The 17,324-nt window shown below is 47.8% G+C and overlaps 1 protein-coding gene across 1 annotated transcript; it reads left to right on the top strand.

Moving 5' to 3' along the window:
* Positions 1–15,601: 15,601 nt before the first annotated feature.
* Positions 15,602–16,936, top strand: ADRA2A (adrenoceptor alpha 2A). The gene has a single exon (XM_054382452.1). It carries the CDS (start codon positions 15,602–15,604, stop codon positions 16,934–16,936), a length of 1,335 nt encoding a protein of 444 aa, XP_054238427.1.
* Positions 16,937–17,324: the final 388 nt, after the last annotated feature.

Below are 17,324 nucleotides of genomic sequence, written 5' to 3'. Positions count from 1 at the left end.
TCCCAGGATGCTGGATTGTTAACTGGTGCACTTTCTAAATTGCATTTAACGGCTGGTAACATTCAGATTGACATGTGCTGGTTTCTTTTTATTAAAGTATGAAGGGAAAGGACTTTGTCCTGACAAGTGTCTATATGCATCCATATATGTATATGTGTATCTATGTATGTAAGAAAGTGTAGACAAGGTGGAGAAATTAGCCCATCACAGCATCTTTGAAAACCAGATGGAGAAACAGGTGATTCCCAGATACTTTCATTAAGTATTTATCCCCCTTGGCACATAAATAAGTGGGGAAAATAATTTACAAGGAAATTGGAAAATGTGACAATCTTTACTTTGGGTGAAAATCATGACCTTGATTGCTTGCCCAGAGACAAAATATCCATTTTGTATGTGTTTGTTCCTATGTACATATTTTTATGTGCATATACACATGCCCCATTGAAGACACTCTCCTGAATCAAGCTAAACTACTATATGCTAGACTATATGGTATTATGTAGCATTGTGGAAATCTGGCAAGGTGGGAAGCAGAGCAGAAATCTGTTAAATAATGACAAGAAGGAATAACTCCTGTTGTGACCTTCAAGCTGGTCATCTATTGCATTTAAAGTCACTAAGTTGATTGGTAATTCTCTGCACAAAATGTTTTTAGTGTAAACCCATTAAACTTCTGTCTCTGGCTGTCCCATATTTAAATTCACCACCAGAGCTGTGTAGTATTAATGCAGTGGTTGTAAAGTTGGATGATACAGTCATGTAATTTCCTTTTTGCCAGATGCTATAGGAAACTTTGAAATCCATATACAATCTTTGGAAAGAGATTTGGGTTGTGGAGTATTTGCTTCAGTGCCTCTCTTGGATTTAGGTTTTCTCTGCAGTTTTGTCCATCTTATGCTAACGTTGTGTGAGAAAGTGCATGTTCAGACTTCTTGAAGGTCATGTTTGCTCATGTACATAATTTAGTAAATTAGTAACTCAAGCTGTCTAGCTGGTTAGCACTTAAACCCATTGTGTCACCTGGAATTCAAGTATCATCTTTAATCCTGGGAGTATGGAAAATACCTTTTATTTAAGAATTAGAAAACTTCCAAGAGGTTATTCCCCCCTCCTCCCCTTTTGTTAAAAAATATTTTTTATTTTATTTTTTTCTTTAAACGCCCCCAAATAAATTAATTTTTTTGAATCAGTACAAACCCATATCAGGGGAGTCTTCATATCTGTATGCAACTAAGAATTTTCATCTATCAGTATCACACCTCGGTTGTATCAAATCAGCAATGCTGGAATAGCTTCTAATTAGAAATTAAATTAGAAATGTGCAGTTGGCAGTAATTTGCACAACACAATCTTCGAGGCACAGTAAGGACAATTACAAAAAAAATGATAGTATCTGCAAATGGGTTTTGTTTTTACATTAGCAAAGATCAGAAAATGATGTTTATTATTCTGATGTTTAGGTCTTAACCAGGACTGCACAGGACTTTTGCTGTGGAAAAATACCAGACCACGCTAATTTTGTGGTTAAAAGCTAAACAAGAGTGTAAACGGTCTACAGAAATGTACTTTTAATCTGAATTATTGTAATGTTGATTGTTATGTCTATATAAAAGATTGCCTTGCCTTTTTTATAAGAGTCACTCTGTATCAATGCATTCATTATAAATAGTATATTTGTAAATAAGCTGCCCCCGAGTCTTTTGAGAGTTTTCTAGTATTTCTAACATGCATGTAACTTGTCCTTCTGCAGTGCCCCAAATTATCAAGAACTGTTTTCTCATTATAGACTCCTCACTCTTCAAAAGGCCTCAATTAAAATATAAATTTTCATGTAGAACAATTGCAGGAAACTTCCGAAGTTGCACGATAGTAACTGCTTTACTCAGTCGTGTAGGTTGGACACCCTTTATAAAGCAAATGCTGGTAAAATCTGCTGTTATGGTACAGTAGGACATATAGTAAAAAACAAAAAAAAAAATCCTCTTTGAAAGGAGGTTAGTGCAAAATGCACTACAACAACAACAGAACTTGAAGCAGGTATAGAATTCTGGTGCCTAAAAGACCAGAATTTAAACTTCTTATTTAATGAAAGACAGTATATTGCCACAGCTCTAAACTGATGTCTTTTAACTCTGTAAAGTTCATTACAGCAGACACTCTTTCAGGAAGGTCATGCTTACATCATGTCCTACAAGCAAAAACCCCAAAACTAGTGTCCTTTGAAGGCAGAATAGGAAGGCCTCTGTGGTTTGGATATGGTGGTGATGAGGAAGGCACCAGGGTAATTGCTATAGCTGGTTGCTTAAAAACACTATGCTGGGTTTTCATAGTGTGCAGCAGTCACTTGTGTGATTATCTGAGTCCCTCTGCCCTTACACCAGAAGTCTGCTGATTAAAATCTGTAGAGGGTCTGATCAAACTGCCTAAAGCTCTGTGTTTGAGTTGCGTCAATCCCTGTTCCTGCAAGTGATCCAGCAATCTGAAAACAAGCCAAGGAACCGGCCAGCCTTAACACCAGTGGCTGTCCCATGCAGTGATGCTGGGCCACACAACATCCCTCCCCTGCTTGGCAGGGCTGGGTAGCAGGTGTGCACAGACCCAACAGGCCCATGCAGTTCCTCTGGTGTACTGCTGCAGACCTCAGTAACCAGAGTTTGAAGGGCTTGTGAAAAGGAAGTCACATCTGCAGCACCACATTTAGTAGCCCTTGATAGATTAGGCAAATTCACAGAAGAAAGTACTAGAAAGTGCTTTCTTTTGTTTGTTTGTTTTTAAAAAAGTCTAAATCTCTGTGCATTTCTGGCTGCTGCAACATCCTGCTTCTGATAATTCTACAATATAATTATGTGCTGTGTGAAAAAGTACTTCCTTTTGTTTGTTTCAAAGCACACCACCTTATTTCATTTGGTGACTTCTAGTTCTTGGGTTCTGAGAATTTTATGAACAGCCTTTTTCCTGTTCTTCTGCTTTGTTACTATTCTTGAAGGTTTCTTTTGATAGATGCCTGTGGTTTTTCTCCCAGTCATCAGTTCTGGTTTTTTATCTTCTCTCCAAACAAGCCCTCTTCCATTCTGTGATAGTTCTTGCTGTCCTTCTCCATAGTTTTATAATCCCAGCTGTGATTATTTTTCCGAATTCATGGCCTTTAGCAAGCTATTTTGTTCTTTGTGTACTTCTAGTTTGTGGAATAAAAGTACAGCTCTGATATGAAGACTAAAGTTGAGTGATAAAGCTTAGTGCTAAATTCCAGTGGGGATAATCCCATTAGGCAATGATGAGACAGGGGTTTAGACTTCATATACAAGCTACCTGCTGCAATAGCTAATCAGAAGAAACAATTCATTATAATTGATTTTGCAAGTAGGTGTGCGAAACAAATCAATATGAAATTTTCTATAGTATGCTGATTTTAGTAATGCCAGGATTTAAAATACTTTGTTCATGTCAGTGGAAGTGCATAGCTTTGGAAGATGTGATTTTGATCATTTCAGATGGCCTTTTTAAACTGCCAAAGCTCAGCATTTCCTGAAAATACTGGGAACTTTCTGGTGCTATTGCATTGGTTGGGGTTTATTTTTCCTCCTTGAAGCCTTTACAGAAAGCTATGGAAGACATTACTGTTGGTTGGTTGGTTGTTTAAAAAGGCAAATTTTCCAGTAGCATCCCCTGACAATAACTGGTGTCATCCAGGCAGCACTCAGCAACCACTGGGATTGGGGCAACCTGCTGGACATGATCACTTTCTTGTTGGAATGATTGAAGTGAGTAGCATCCACAGATGAGCCTGGTGTCAGAAGAATCATGCATCTTGCCAGTCATTGAATGAAAAGTGAAGGAAATGTCTTGTTTCTGGCACTTTTTGTCCTACAGGCTATATTAAAAGCCTCACAAATATCCATATGGCATCTTGGGACACTGTGGTGAGACAAAGATTACGTGGCTGTGTAATTAATCCCACCTAGGTGTTTCATGATACAGTCTCCCAGTGCTGCTCTCCAGTGACAAATCCTACTTTCCACTGATGGGAAATTGTGAATTTAGATTCCTATTGCATGTTGAAGTGTTTAGTATGTAAATACTGTATGAAATGTGGGTGCCAGCAGCTTTATCGGGTATAGGTGCTGCTCTGAAGTGTATGTGATGGCAACAGCAGGGAAAAGGTGTTAAAGGGCTGGAGCTGGTTAGCTTTGATACAACTAGAAGAGGCTGAGTGCCTTGAAAGCCAATTTGTTTTGGTTTTGCAATCCATCTCAGTCAAATAAAAAGCACCTTCTCTTTGTAGAAGCCTTGTTTCACTTAGGATTCTAAGAGTGGCAGATAATTTGGTTACCAAGATCAAATGGTGATGTTTTAGAGGAGGAGCCATCTGGAGTATTCGAGTGAGCAGCTGGCAGCCTGGGCTGCACCATTAATGGTCTGACTGTGTATGGCTTGCAACTATTTTTTTCTTTCCTTTTTTTTTTTTTTTTCCCCACTGCAAAACCTTTTAAGAGTCTTTAGAGATCAATCTACCCTACTGCCTCTGAGTAAGATGCTATCTACAAAATTGCACACAAGTGTTCCCTTTTAAAAGCTCTTTCCACAACACCCTCTTATTTTTTTTTTCCCGTTCTATTAGTAAGGTATTTCTTTGGCAAGACTCATAATGAATCCTTAATTTGCTGTAGTTTCTAGCTGCCTCACATGACCTGGTTTGCTTTTTGTCCTGCATCAAATCCTGAAGCGATTTCCAAACTTCCTGGGAACTGTTTTAGTAGTAATATATTTTTCCATTATGATTTTAAAATGGTGTTTGAAAACAACATTTGGTAAGGAGAGTGCAGTAAAACTCTTCTCCCTCTATGATCCAAGCTTTTGGGATGCTCTTCATCTTTTTTGTATTTGCCCAGTATGTTAAATGAGTGGGAGGTTATAGATGAGAGGTTGGAAGCATCTAGCCTTACCTGAATAGTGGAGGGCAAGAAATTCAGCTAGGTAAGGAGGTGCTGGTCAGCAAAGCAGCTCTGATGCAGGCTTTTTAATCTTCTCCAAGTAAAGTACTTTTTAGGCACTTCACTAGAAGCTGCAGGAGAGAGCCTGCACCCTATGATTGTGGTACATGGGACCAGAAGAGATTCCCATCAGTGCCATGGAGACAGAGGTTTACCTGGAGGGGGTGAAAGGCATTGGAAGAAATTCCCTAAAAGCAAGCTTATCAAAGCGGTAAGTGAGTCCCCTGTGGCCAGTGTCCTCTGATTGGTGGTGTTGATAGCCTACACCCCATCTGCAGCTCTCCAGGGACAGTCTGCCAGGCAGGAGCAAGTGCAGCCAAGATTCTTGAATCTGTGGCTCCGCCAGATGGATGGTCCTGGAGCCAGGACGCTGCTTCTTGAGAAGCTTTTGAAATCTGGGCAGGGGATGATGTCACATTACAGTAGAATTATATTTGGAAGCAGAAGAATCCTCCGTGAGGAGGGGCTCTCACAGCAATGCATGATTTTTTTTTCACTCTGAGCTCTTGCAGTGTCACATCTGATCTCATCCTCCCTGCTTGTGCTCTTGCAGTGTCATGTCTGATCTCATCCTCTCTACTTGTCCTCTCACCTCTCGTCTCTCCAACCTCAGGTTTCCCTCTTTTTGCAAACAGCTTGTTACTTCACCCCAGTGCTTCCCACACTGTGCTGAGCTGAAGTGGAGAGGGGACGGGAGAGCAAAAACATGATGTGGGACTGGTCCCTTGTGATCCATATACCTGTTGGTGCATTTGGTTCTTCTGAACTTCCTTGGTATTGGCAATGTGCCTCTTTTCTCCCGTACAGTTGCAGAATGGAGATGCCAGGAGAAAAGCAGGATTTGGGAACAGATGGCTGGGAGAGGGAAGTAAAAAAAGATGGATCTGCTGCATAGGACACAGCTGTACATTGGTCTACAGCTTTTTTGTTGGCTCCTGTAGAGCCCAGCCAGGTTTTTACATTGTGTCTCAGAGTCCCTGTGAAGGGTTTTAATGTCTGAGCACTCACCAGATAAATTATTTGGTTTGGGATGTGTGTCAAGACTTGGATAGGAATGAATTTTGATTAAATGATAATTCTGTGGCCAATCTTTGCTTCAAACCACTTAGGAATAAGGATGAATGTCGTAGTTTTTGAAGTGACACAGAGCACTTAGCAGGCCATACAAAGGCTTATGAAATATGTGTAATGCTTAATGATGCTCATTGCTTTTGCTGTAGAAAGGCCCACATGCTCCCACAATCAAATTGTTAATGAAATATTAACAAGAAAATGACATTCTCATTTCATACAGACATTTAATTCCACAGAAAGGTTAAAAAAAATGTGGATTTTTCTTGAAGATATTTGTTAAAGTTGCCACAATTGCTTTTTACCACTCTTGGCTTCAGCTCTTCTTAAGGAAAATTGAGATTGGATTGAGGTGAGAAATCAATGGTGATCTTCAGTGATTTCAACTCCAGAGGACTTTACTAGCCTGGCAAGGTGTCCAAGTGCTCCAAGACACTGGGAACCTTCCTCACTGGGACCCGAACCTGGTTCCTAGCTGACTGGGTATGTGGCTGATCCCACACACATTGCCTGCTGGGCAGTGAGGAAAGGCTCCCTGACAAAGCAGCTTTGAGGGGCTATAAATTAAAGCGAGTGGAAATCTGCAGTGAGCTGCTGTTCTGAGGACCTGGGGGCTATTTTTAGCCTAGCTGAACTGAAGGTGTGTTTTTAAGTCTTGAGATTTCGATGGTGCTGTTTTCCTTCTGGTGTGTCTGATTGCACTAGGACTGTGCATCCAGTAATCCTTGGATGCTGTATGACAATCTCCACTTCTTTGTGATTGTGAACCAGCAAATGGCTTGGCCTCAACAAGTGGAAGGAAGGGTTCAATGCTCCCTGTTTCAATGCCCCAGTGTTTCTCACAAAGCTTGCTCTCCCTTTCAATCCTCCTGCCCTTGCATTTAACTGGTGCTGACAGGCTGGGTAGCAGATATATATATTTATATTTATGAGGAAGTAGAGATTTCTCCTTTCCCTCCCTCCAGCTGTAGCTCCTACTGGTTGCTCTCAGAGTGGCAGAGAATGTTAAAGACATCAAGGCTTGTGAGGACAGGGCTAGCATCCTGTGCTGATGACAGCACTGTCCTTGCAGTATCCTTCATCTGAGTGCAAAAATAAAACTGTGACAGAAGAATTTGCTGCTGTTGCTCTGCACTGGGTTGAAAATTACTTCTCAGGAAAACAAGAGAGTTTGTAGCACTACAGATTAATGCTTGTTGGTGTGTGTTCAGTTTTCTGTGACAATTTTAGGGAAGACATGGATTATTTTGCTCTTGAATTTGGTATGGCAGAAATTTCCCTTGCTACCCATGATGTTTCTGGGGAAAAGGAAAATCTGAGCTGAAAAAGCAGAAGTGGAGTTGTATTATACCTCATCTCTCAGCATCTGGTATATCAGCCTGCCTTCTTCAAGTGCTTTGTCCTGATTACACGTCACCACCCTTAGCATAGTATTCCCAGATAGGATGTTTCCAGGGGAGAGAGCTGAAAAGCAACTGATGGTGCTGAACAAGCAAATAAATCAAAAGCTGGTGTTTAATTTGAGCCTCTTGGGGGGGGGGGGGGGAGGGGAACCCTACATAGGGATAATTGTATTGTAGGCATCAAGGGAATGAATGCAGTAATGATTATGGACTTCCCTCTGTGGCATGTTGCATGGAGGGTCTACAAACCACTACGAGGATGGAAACGTTGGCTCTGGGGAGAAGAACCTTCCCTCCTGTGCCCAGCAGATAATGGATGTTTCTGACTCCTTTACCACTTGCCTGACTATCATCATGCAGGTATTCCAATACCTGGGAAGGTATTGGACCATCTGCCAGCCAGAGTTCAAACACAGGGCAGCCCCTGGCCCTGTTGCAAGGGCTGCACCCACTCTGCAAGCATTTCGCTCTGAGACGTCCCCCACAGAGATGGGGCCCTGCATCTTCCCTCCCATGGAACAGATCCAGCTGCAGACATTTCTGCCAGGTCCAAGTGGGCAGATCGTGGCCAGGGTGTTGGAAGGGGAAGCAGGGGCTGGCCTTGGGGGAAGTTTCTCCTTTTGCATGGCCTGATGGCAAAGGTGTGGCACAGGGAGAGAGCTAATGAAGGCAAACTCTGCCCAGCACCCCAAGTGCTCCTAACACCCAGCTGAGTACACAGTAAAGGTTTGTCCCTGAAGGTATTTGTGTCCCTTTCCAATACCCTGTGTCTTCCACCCACTGCATCCCTGGCTTCCATTTCAGCTGAGGTGGGAAGGAAAAGCATCAATTCAAAAGGACTCTGCTCACCCTGACATATTTTCCTGGGAGTGTAGCTCAGCCTGTACCTTTAACTAAGCTGAGTTTGGTCACTGGGGACCTGAGTTTGCCATACCTTACATGGCTCTTCTGCAGCTGTGTTTGCTTACTGTCCCCCTGGGAACTGGGGCCAGGTTTCCTCAGAGAAAGCCAGGCAGTTTTTAGGGAGAGGCTGGGGGTACGAGGGTGGTGGTTGCCAGTGCCTGTGAAGAGAAGTTACAGGAGCCTGTGGGCTATAGCTGGGATGGGGGAACAGCAGGGACACAGCAGCACTAGGTGGGCAGAGAGTCCTGTGCAGCAGCCTGTGCAGATGAGCCTTCATCCAGGGCTGTGATTTAGGACTGGGGGGGCTTGCAGGGCTCTGAATGCTGCCCCATGGCTCTGTCTTTGTCCCCAGCCCAGACAGCTGTGAGCATAACTGGGAGAAGCTGGTGCAAAGAGAGGTCTCCTTCCAGAGCCGGCTGCAGGTCCTGAATGGCTTCCCAGTGTTATTTGCTTTTGCCACTAGATGGTGAAACAAGTAATGAGGGAAGCTCGGAAAGCCTTGCGGCTGACGTGCTCTGCTTTCTGGGAACTTGGCCATTCCAGGCAATTACCCTTGGACCTTTTATATACTACTCAGCCTTCAATAACTGCTGCTGCTGCCGCCTCGCCTCTTTGATCTTTCTAACTCTGATGCTGCCACCCAGGATTCATGTAGACATGACAAAGTGTGATCCAAGTGTGCATGGGAAGCTCTCTCCTGCTGTAGCAGCTTGCTGTGGTCTGGTTTTTGAAGGGGATGTACCACCTGCTTCCTGCACCTGAACATGTTGTGAGACCCACATGTGGACAGGTGGGACCTGAAACCTTCAATCCTTGCTTGGCTGCTCCTTGTCATACCCTTTCTTTTCTTGGCTGTTCTCTGTCTTTTCAGAGTACTTTGCTTTGCTGGATGTTTTGCTCTGGTTTTGCCAAAGGAGCTTGCTGGGGGCATGCTATGAACCAGATAGTTACATCTGACCTGGGGCTCTTCCGCCTTTGCAAGAGGGATTGACTGTGGTCCCTGGCCCACAGGTAGCATCAAGTGTCAGTCTCAGATGGAGATGGTGAAGAATAGGGAGGGAAAGGGCAGAGACATGCACTTGGGCCCTAGGGAGTGGAACTTGAATGAACGAGTTCCTCCTCAACTGAGTAATTTAATGTTAACCTCTCCCAGTTGGGAAATTAAGCGCTTTAAAGTGAGGCAGCCTCAATTTTGCCTTAAATGTGGGCTGGCTCTGCTGATGAAAGATAACCTGTTGAGCTGCAGAAACTTGATTGGTTCCATTTAGGGAAGGTTATAAAGAAAATTTGTGGTGCCCAACCTTTCTTCTCTCTGAACGATGGCCTGGGTGATTCCGTTTGTGCCCAGGGCTACCTGCTCTTCCTCTGAAAGGCTGATTAGAAAGTTTTGTACTGTTCCCTTTGTGGCTAGATGGAGCAGCTGATGATGGTGCCCTGTTGGCCCCAGCCCTGGGAGCACAGTAGCATCCCTGGCTTGGTTATTGCATGCTGGAGCATCGCTGCAGCAGGGAGCTGGCTGACTTTGCACTGCAGTAGAACACAGGAGCAGTGCTGCATGGAGGTTACCTCAAGGAGGGAGTCATGTCAGAGATGGGGAGATATCACCTTCCCTTGCTCAGGCCAGGGCTAGAAGGACTTGAATGTGTTTTAGCTGTGCTTTGGCTATATGGTTCAGAAAGGGTTTTATGAGAGGCAGTAAGTCAGTCCCCTGGGTGAAGCACCAATTGTGAGCAGTATGGCCAGTCCCTGCAGTAAATTAGGAATGGTCCATAGACCTTTTGGTTTATTTTTATCACATGTCTGCCATTATTGGCTAATTTCAGTGGGATCCATCTTGAGCCAGCAGGGCAGGAACCCTGGGGAGGGGGATATGGAGTTGCTCCTCAGCACTGAGGGATACTCCCACAGGTGTTTAGTTTTGGCCATGTTGCAGGATGCAAGAAGGAGGGAGGATTCTCAGATAGGGAACTGGATAAACAAAACTGCTCTGTATAAAACCCACACTCATCTGTACTCAGCACAGAGGAACGTGTGTAGGTACTCATTCATGGGTGCTACAGAGGGAAAATGCACATTTCTCTCTCCCCTTCTGTCACAGACGTGAAGTGCCTGAGAGGCAGAAGACCAGTGACACGCAGACTGCCAGGGAGGCTTCTTGTTGTGCATCTCTCCTGCAGAGCTGAAATGAGCCTTTAATGCCACAGAGGCCACTGTGACACTAGGCAGAAGCAAAGGAAGGAAAACAAGGAATGAATAAACCTGAAGCTCAGCCTCACCCCCAGCTCTGCCACGCAATAATTTCTAGCACAGAAATGTTTCTCTTGGCTGTTGCTTTCAGGCTGTGCAATCAAACCTGGTAGTTAAAATCCTGCCAAACAGGGCAGGCAACCCCAACGGCATCTAATGAGGAAAAGCAAGCAGAGCTTTCAAGCTGTTTGGGAAAAAAGAAACCACCAAAGGAGCAGGCAGTCACATAGGATCCATCTTGTGCTGGTTTGAACCAGCTCTTGCAGATGGGGTGTAGTGAAGAACTGCCACTGTAGGTAATATTCAGTGTGCCTCCTTTCCTTCCTCTCTGAACATCTGATACCACATCAGCATCTCTTCTGCTCACAAGGGGATTAGGTGCTCGCACAGACTGCTATCGCAGCTATCTGTTTCCTACTGGTTTATTCAAATAACTCTGGAAGTACATCCAGCAGCTGAGTCCAGACAAACTGCTGGAAAACATCGTTCTGCAGAAAGCCATTGCTGGGAGATCTATGAAAAGAGCAAACCACAAACTCAAACGTGCAGCAACAGGTAGGGAATCATAGAATCAACCAGGTTGGAAGAGACCTCCAAGATCATCCAGTCCAACCCATCACCCAGCCCTATCCATTCAACTAGACCATGGCACTAAGTGCCTCATCCAGGCTTCTCTTGAATATCTCCAAGGATGGCGACCCCACCACCTCCCTGGGCAGCCCATTCCAATGGAAAATCACTCTCTTTGTGAAGAACTTCCTCCTAATATCCAGCCTATACCTCCCCTGGCACAACTTGAGACTGTGTCCCCTCGTTCTGCTGCTGGTTGCCTGGGAGAAGAGACCAACCCTCACCTGGCTACAACCTCCTTTCAGGTAATTGTAGACAGCAATGAGGTCACCCCTAAGCCTCCTCCAGGCTAAACACCCCCAGCTCCCTCAGCCTCTCCTCATAGGGTTTGTGTTCCAGGCCCCTCATCAGCTTTGTCACCCTTCTCTGAACACATTCCAGTACCTCAACATCTCTCTTGAACTGACACAGTACTCAAGGTGTGGCCTGACCAGTGCTGAGTACAGGGGAAGAGTGGGTTTGAATACATGTGTAGGAGGAAAAGTGATTGGGGTCCCAAAGTACCTGGAGGGGGGGCTAGAGCTGATGATAAAAAAAAAAGGAAGATACAAATCACAGCATTTGAAACACATCACTGGAGATGGACGGTGTTCTTGTGCTATTATTACTTTGTACTACTTCACAGTGGCACCACCATACCCCCAGCAGTGCCAGGTTTGCCTGCAGGAGGTCTGTACCTCTTTCCTGATAGCTCCTGTGCTGTCTTGCCTGCTGGGGTTAACACAGTAAATGGGGAAAGCTTATTTTTTTGTGTGACTTGGGTGCATCTCTGACAGCTTGCCCTAGGCCTGGAGGAAAACTGGCCAACTCAAAGCTGCCATGAAGGACTCTTCAGACATTAGTCCCCAGGGTGACACAAATGATAGGTTTTCAGTGTGTTACCCCCAAGGGAGCCCAGTTACTAAAGCAAATCTTCCTGATAGGCACCCTGCTTTGATTTATTCAAATACACCCGGTAGCATGACCAAAACCCACAGCTACAATGAGGGCTTCCTGCCATGGATATGCAAATATCAGGAACAGTGCAGAAATACAAACCACAGCTCTCATAACACAAAGCAAATTGTGACTGCTGTTTACCTCGGGTTGCAGAGCACCCACAGTGCCTAACTAAGGCTCGTTTCTTGGATGGCTGGTGTCCATTTGGCACAGATTTGCCCTTGGAAGCTTCTGCTGAGAAGTAATTTTGGCACTTTGTTCTTTGCGCTTTCATGTGGTCCCCCCACCCCCTTGGAGTCTGTGCTGCCATGCCTTGAGCTAGCCTTAGGTTTGTCCAGCTTCTGTAACTCCACACCACGTCCAAAAAGCAAGTCTGGGTCCTTCAGCAGTTGTTGTTATTTTTTTTCCCCTGCCAGAATCTCAATGCTTTTCTGAAAATAAACAATTCCTGGGGCTGCTTGTCCAAAACACGCATTTTACAGCCTTATTACCATAGCGATTCTTTCCAGAGATTATCTTCCTGTATGTGATTTGCTTCATGCTGTGAGCAGCTCCAAGACCCCATGAATGTTTCTCAGCATCTTTTCCCCAAGAAGCAGCAGAGGAGGATGGTCCTGGCTCCCCCTGTGCTACTGGAAGTCATGCTGGAAGTGGTGCCGGAGCTGATGGGTGGAAGAGATGTATAAACATGGAAGCAGTGTGCCTAATTAATGACCTGAAACCAGCCATAAAGGTCAGCTTGTTTGCCAGGGACATGCTTGAGGTACACGTGCTGAACACAAACTTTGCTGCTGTGCCTTGGAAAGGGCATCGCTGCCCGCCTGGGACAGCAGCTCTTTTGGGGGGAGCTGTCAGAGGAGGATCGATAGCCTTCAGCCACACTCATTAGTGTGTACCCAGGCTGTCCCTCCTTGCTTGGTGAGCCTGGCTCCTCATGGAGCAATGCTGAGAAACCAGGCTGCTTTCTGGGGAAAGGGCAGGCTCCTGCAGCTCTTCAGTGTCTGATGCCACTGGAGAACAGGCTGTTTTCTAGGCTATCTCGTCAGGCACTTGTTGACTTGAGTTTGAACTGCAGAGTTGTTGTAACTCATATCAGTGCTTTCAGCAGCAGGCATTCAAAAACTGAGCATCTGGATGCAAATGCCAGAGGATTGATACAAAAATTTTATTTACCAGCTGTTTTACTCCACCTGAAGTTTTTCTATGCAGTCTTCCAGGGGCTACAAATTTAATTCTCCCCCTCCCCCACCTAATTCAGTACTCTGGGAACTGAGGTTTTAGGAATATTCCAAATTATTATCCAGCGTTGTACAGACTCATAAAGGCATCTGACCTGTAGAGTCATCACAGGTTGTCATGTGAGATCTTAATGGTCCTGGCAACTTCCAACCATCTTTGACCTCAAGAATTGGGCAGAGCCATGAGTACCTGCAGAGAAAATAAAGGGGGGGACTCAGTAGTAGCAAGTCACTTTGCAGACAGCACTGTGTGTTAGTGGTGCCAATACAATCAGAGAGATATGTGCACAGTGATGGTGGTGGTGTGAGGAAAGTGCCTTTGACGAGGCAGGTTTCCTCTCTGAGATGAATATGATGCCATCCTAGCTGTTTCCCACTTGCAGTGAGCTCATTTTCCAGTGGTGTTTTGGACAAACCCTTTTCTTCAGGCTTTCAGCTTTCGTGTTCCCCTTATGCTCTTTGTCCCAGCAAAGAGTCCTGATCAAAACTCTGCTCTTGGGGCACAGTGGCTCAGGAGCAATGTTCTTGGCTGGGTTTAGCTTCAGGCAGACTGAAGGGGTCCACCCACATAAAGAGACAAGAAAATGAAGGCAGACGGTTATGTTTAATTATTTAAATCTGCTTTCTGCCTCTGATTTGCAGGTGACCAAGGAGGCCTCTGCCAGGGGTGATCTCAAACCCTTACAGATTTTCCATCTGAAGAAGACCCTTTGCTGGGCAGAGCTACACATCCTCCTGCAGCGTACATGGGTGCCCTGTAATGAGCAGGAGATGCTCATTAACTCCAGCATCTCTTCAGTCTTCTGCCTCACCTTCCCATACACTTAGGTGAGTTGCCTGCCTGTCTTTCCAAAGGTGAACCTACTGCCCGCCTCCATTTCCTTCTGCCCTTGGGGCTGGGGAGAGCACGTGGGAGGCAACGAGGGGGCCCACCAAACAACGTGCGGGGCGAGCCGCTGTGGGAACTGCGGGGCTCAGCCAGCCTGCGGATCCGGGTGCGGGATGACAGCGGGAGGCTGGCCCAGCCCGTCCCTCTATGGGGATGGCTCCTCCCTTCCCGGAGCTCTTGGCCGGAGCCTGCGGAGCTGGGCGTCAGGGCTCCCCCTGACCCTCGGGGAGGAGAGGCGGGGCTCGGCCGCCGTCCGACGGCGGTGGGTGTAGTGAGGCGCCGCGGCCAGCAGGTGCCACTGCCCCCCCGCGCTGCCCGGGGCTGCCGCCCGCTACGGCGGCAGTGGCGAGCGCCCGTCCCCCGGGGTCCCCTTGATGCCTCTGTGCCCCTCAGCCAGCGGCAGGGTCGTGACCACTCCTTCCCACGGGGCCGAGAGCCTGGCTCCGCTGCTCGGCTGTGGTCCTCGGGGCTCCCGGCGATCACGGGCGCGCACCCGGAGCGGAGCCGTGGCGGTGGAGCCCGTCGGTGCCCTCACAAACACGCAGGACAGGGCAGCAGCTTCCAGTCCCAGCGCAGCGTAAGCGGTCCTCAGCCGCACCTCGCTGGCTCCCCATGGGCTCCCCAGCGCTTGCCGGACGGGCATGCCCGGCCCCACCAGGATGCACCCTGCTCTCATTGCCTCTGCCCCACCTCCCCCTTGCGCATCCACCCTCAAGGGGCTGCTCCTCTCTCCGGAGCGGAGTGGAGCCGCTCCTGGGCGAGACCGTGGGTCAGCGGGCGAGATGATGGGAGTCCGGGGGGAAACAGAGAAAAGGGTAAGCAAAGCGGGCAGGAGCGAGCACTGAGCAAGGTGAGTGTGCGGGCTGCGTATGAGTCCTTGTCGGGAGTGGGGAGGGGTGCCGGGGCGGAGCGGCGAGGGGAGAGCGCGGGGCGTGTGTGTCCGTGTGTATGTGTGTGCGCGCACCGGGGGCAGCTCCCCACGTGGGGCTGACGCGGCAGCCCCGGCCTGATCCGGGGCTATAAATCGGCTCGGCGGCGAGCGAGACAGAGCAGCCGCCGCCGGCTGCAGCCCCAGTTGCGGCCGTTCTCCGCTCCGCACCCCGCTCCGCGGTTCCCGGTGGGCAGCGCCCCAGCATGAGCCGCGGGCGCTCGCAGCCCCTCCCTGGCGGCCGCCGCGCAGCCCCGCCCCGGCCAGCGTCGCGGTAGGAGCGCGGAGCTGCGCGGAGCAGGGCTGGGCGCGGGTGGGGCAAGGGACGAAGGGCGGGGGTGTCTACGCAGCCGGGGTTGATGTTTAACCTGGAGCGCCCGTTCACGGAGAGGGGCCACTTCTTCTCCTCCATGGAGTACCAGCGGCAGCTGGAGGAGGAGGAGGGCTACTCGCCTCCCGGCACCAATGGGACCTTCAACGACAGCGGTGCCGGGCCGGGCTGGGGCACGCCGTACCCCCTGCACACCACCGTCACCCTCATCAGCCTGGCGGGCTTGCTCATGCTCTTCACCGTCTTCGGCAATGTCCTGGTCATCATTGCTGTCTTCACCAGCCGAGCACTCAAGGCCCCCCAGAACCTCTTCCTGGTCTCCTTAGCCTCGGCTGACATCCTGGTGGCCACGCTAGTCATCCCTTTCTCCCTGGCAAACGAGGTGATGGGGTATTGGTACTTTGGCAAAGTTTGGTGTGAGATCTACCTGGCCTTGGATGTGCTATTCTGCACCTCCTCCATCGTGCACTTGTGTGCCATCAGCCTAGACCGTTACTGGTCCATCACACAAGCCATCGAGTACAACCTCAAGCGTACCCCACGCCGCATCAAGTGCATCATCTTCATTGTCTGGGTCATCTCGGCTGTCATCTCTTTCCCACCGCTCATCTCCATCGAGAAGAAGAGTGGCCAGCAGGCTGACCAGGGGGTGGCAGAGTGCAAGATCAATGATGAGAAGTGGTACATCATCTCTTCTAGTATTGGCTCCTTCTTTGCCCCCTGCCTCATCATGATCCTGGTCTATGTGCGCATCTACCAGATAGCCAAGAGGCGAACCAGGGTACCACCAAACAAGCGGGCAGAACGTCCTGAGAAGAAGCAGAATGGCCTGACTGACAAGGAGGACCTGCCAGCCACAGCTCAGCTCAATGGGGAGGAGGCAGCGGGAGGTGGTGGTGGGCAGGAGAGAGAGGTCAATGGCATAGACATGGAGGAGACCTCTTCCTCTGAGCACCAGGAGAACAACCAGTGTAAGAAGCCAGAGAGACCACTGAGGGGAAAGACCAAGACTAAACTGAGCCAGATTAAGCCTGGGGACAGTTTACCTAGGAAAGCAGAGGAGGAGAGGAATACCAAAGGGTCACGGTGGAGGGGCAGGCAAAACCGGGAGAAACGCTTCACCTTTGTGCTGGCAGTCGTTATTGGGGTCTTTGTCATCTGTTGGTTCCCCTTCTTCTTCACCTACACGCTGACAGCTGTCTGCCAGAGCTGCTCTGTGCCCAGCACCCTCTTCAAGTTCTTCTTCTGGTTCGGTTACTGCAATAGCTCCTTGAACCCTGTCATCTATACTATTTTCAACCATGACTTCAGACGGGCCTTCAAAAGGATCCTCTGCAGGATAGAAAGGAAAAGGATTGTTTGAAGCACCCTTTGCTGTGGGTGGGACTAATGCAAGACTTTGTAGGAGAGTAAGGCATGGCTCTCTCGTGCTGTGCTTGCATGGGTTGGTTTCCTTCAGCTCCTGAGCAGGAAGCCTTCTAACACCTGAGATGAGCCCATGGAAATGCCAGGCAGCAGCAGTGAAGAGCAGCAGGCAAGTGGAAGTCGGAGCCGTGGCATTTGGCTTTCCAGAGTAGGATGGCCTTTGACTTGCTTGGCTTATTAGCTCCTTTTTTTTTTTTTTTTTTTTTTTTCTCCTTCCTTTTGCCAGAATCTCTCAGTGGATATTTTCATGATTGCTCAGTTTGACTCTTTAAAGCAATGTGCAGCTCCACGAGATGAACAACAAAGAGGGAGTATGCTACCATGGA

This window comes from Indicator indicator, chromosome 7 (assembly GCF_027791375.1).
Source record: "Indicator indicator isolate 239-I01 chromosome 7, UM_Iind_1.1, whole genome shotgun sequence".
In the NCBI taxonomy this organism is placed as follows: Eukaryota; Metazoa; Chordata; class Aves; order Piciformes; family Indicatoridae; genus Indicator; species Indicator indicator.
The sequence above is the reverse complement of the archived record's forward strand: the minus strand, read 5'-3'. Positions and strand labels throughout refer to the sequence as shown.

Excerpts from the sequence above, each read along its gene's own strand:
- ADRA2A (XM_054382452.1), top strand. The coding sequence starts at position 15,602 with ATGTTTAACCTGGAGCGCCCGTTCACGGAGAGGGGCCACTTCTTCTCC.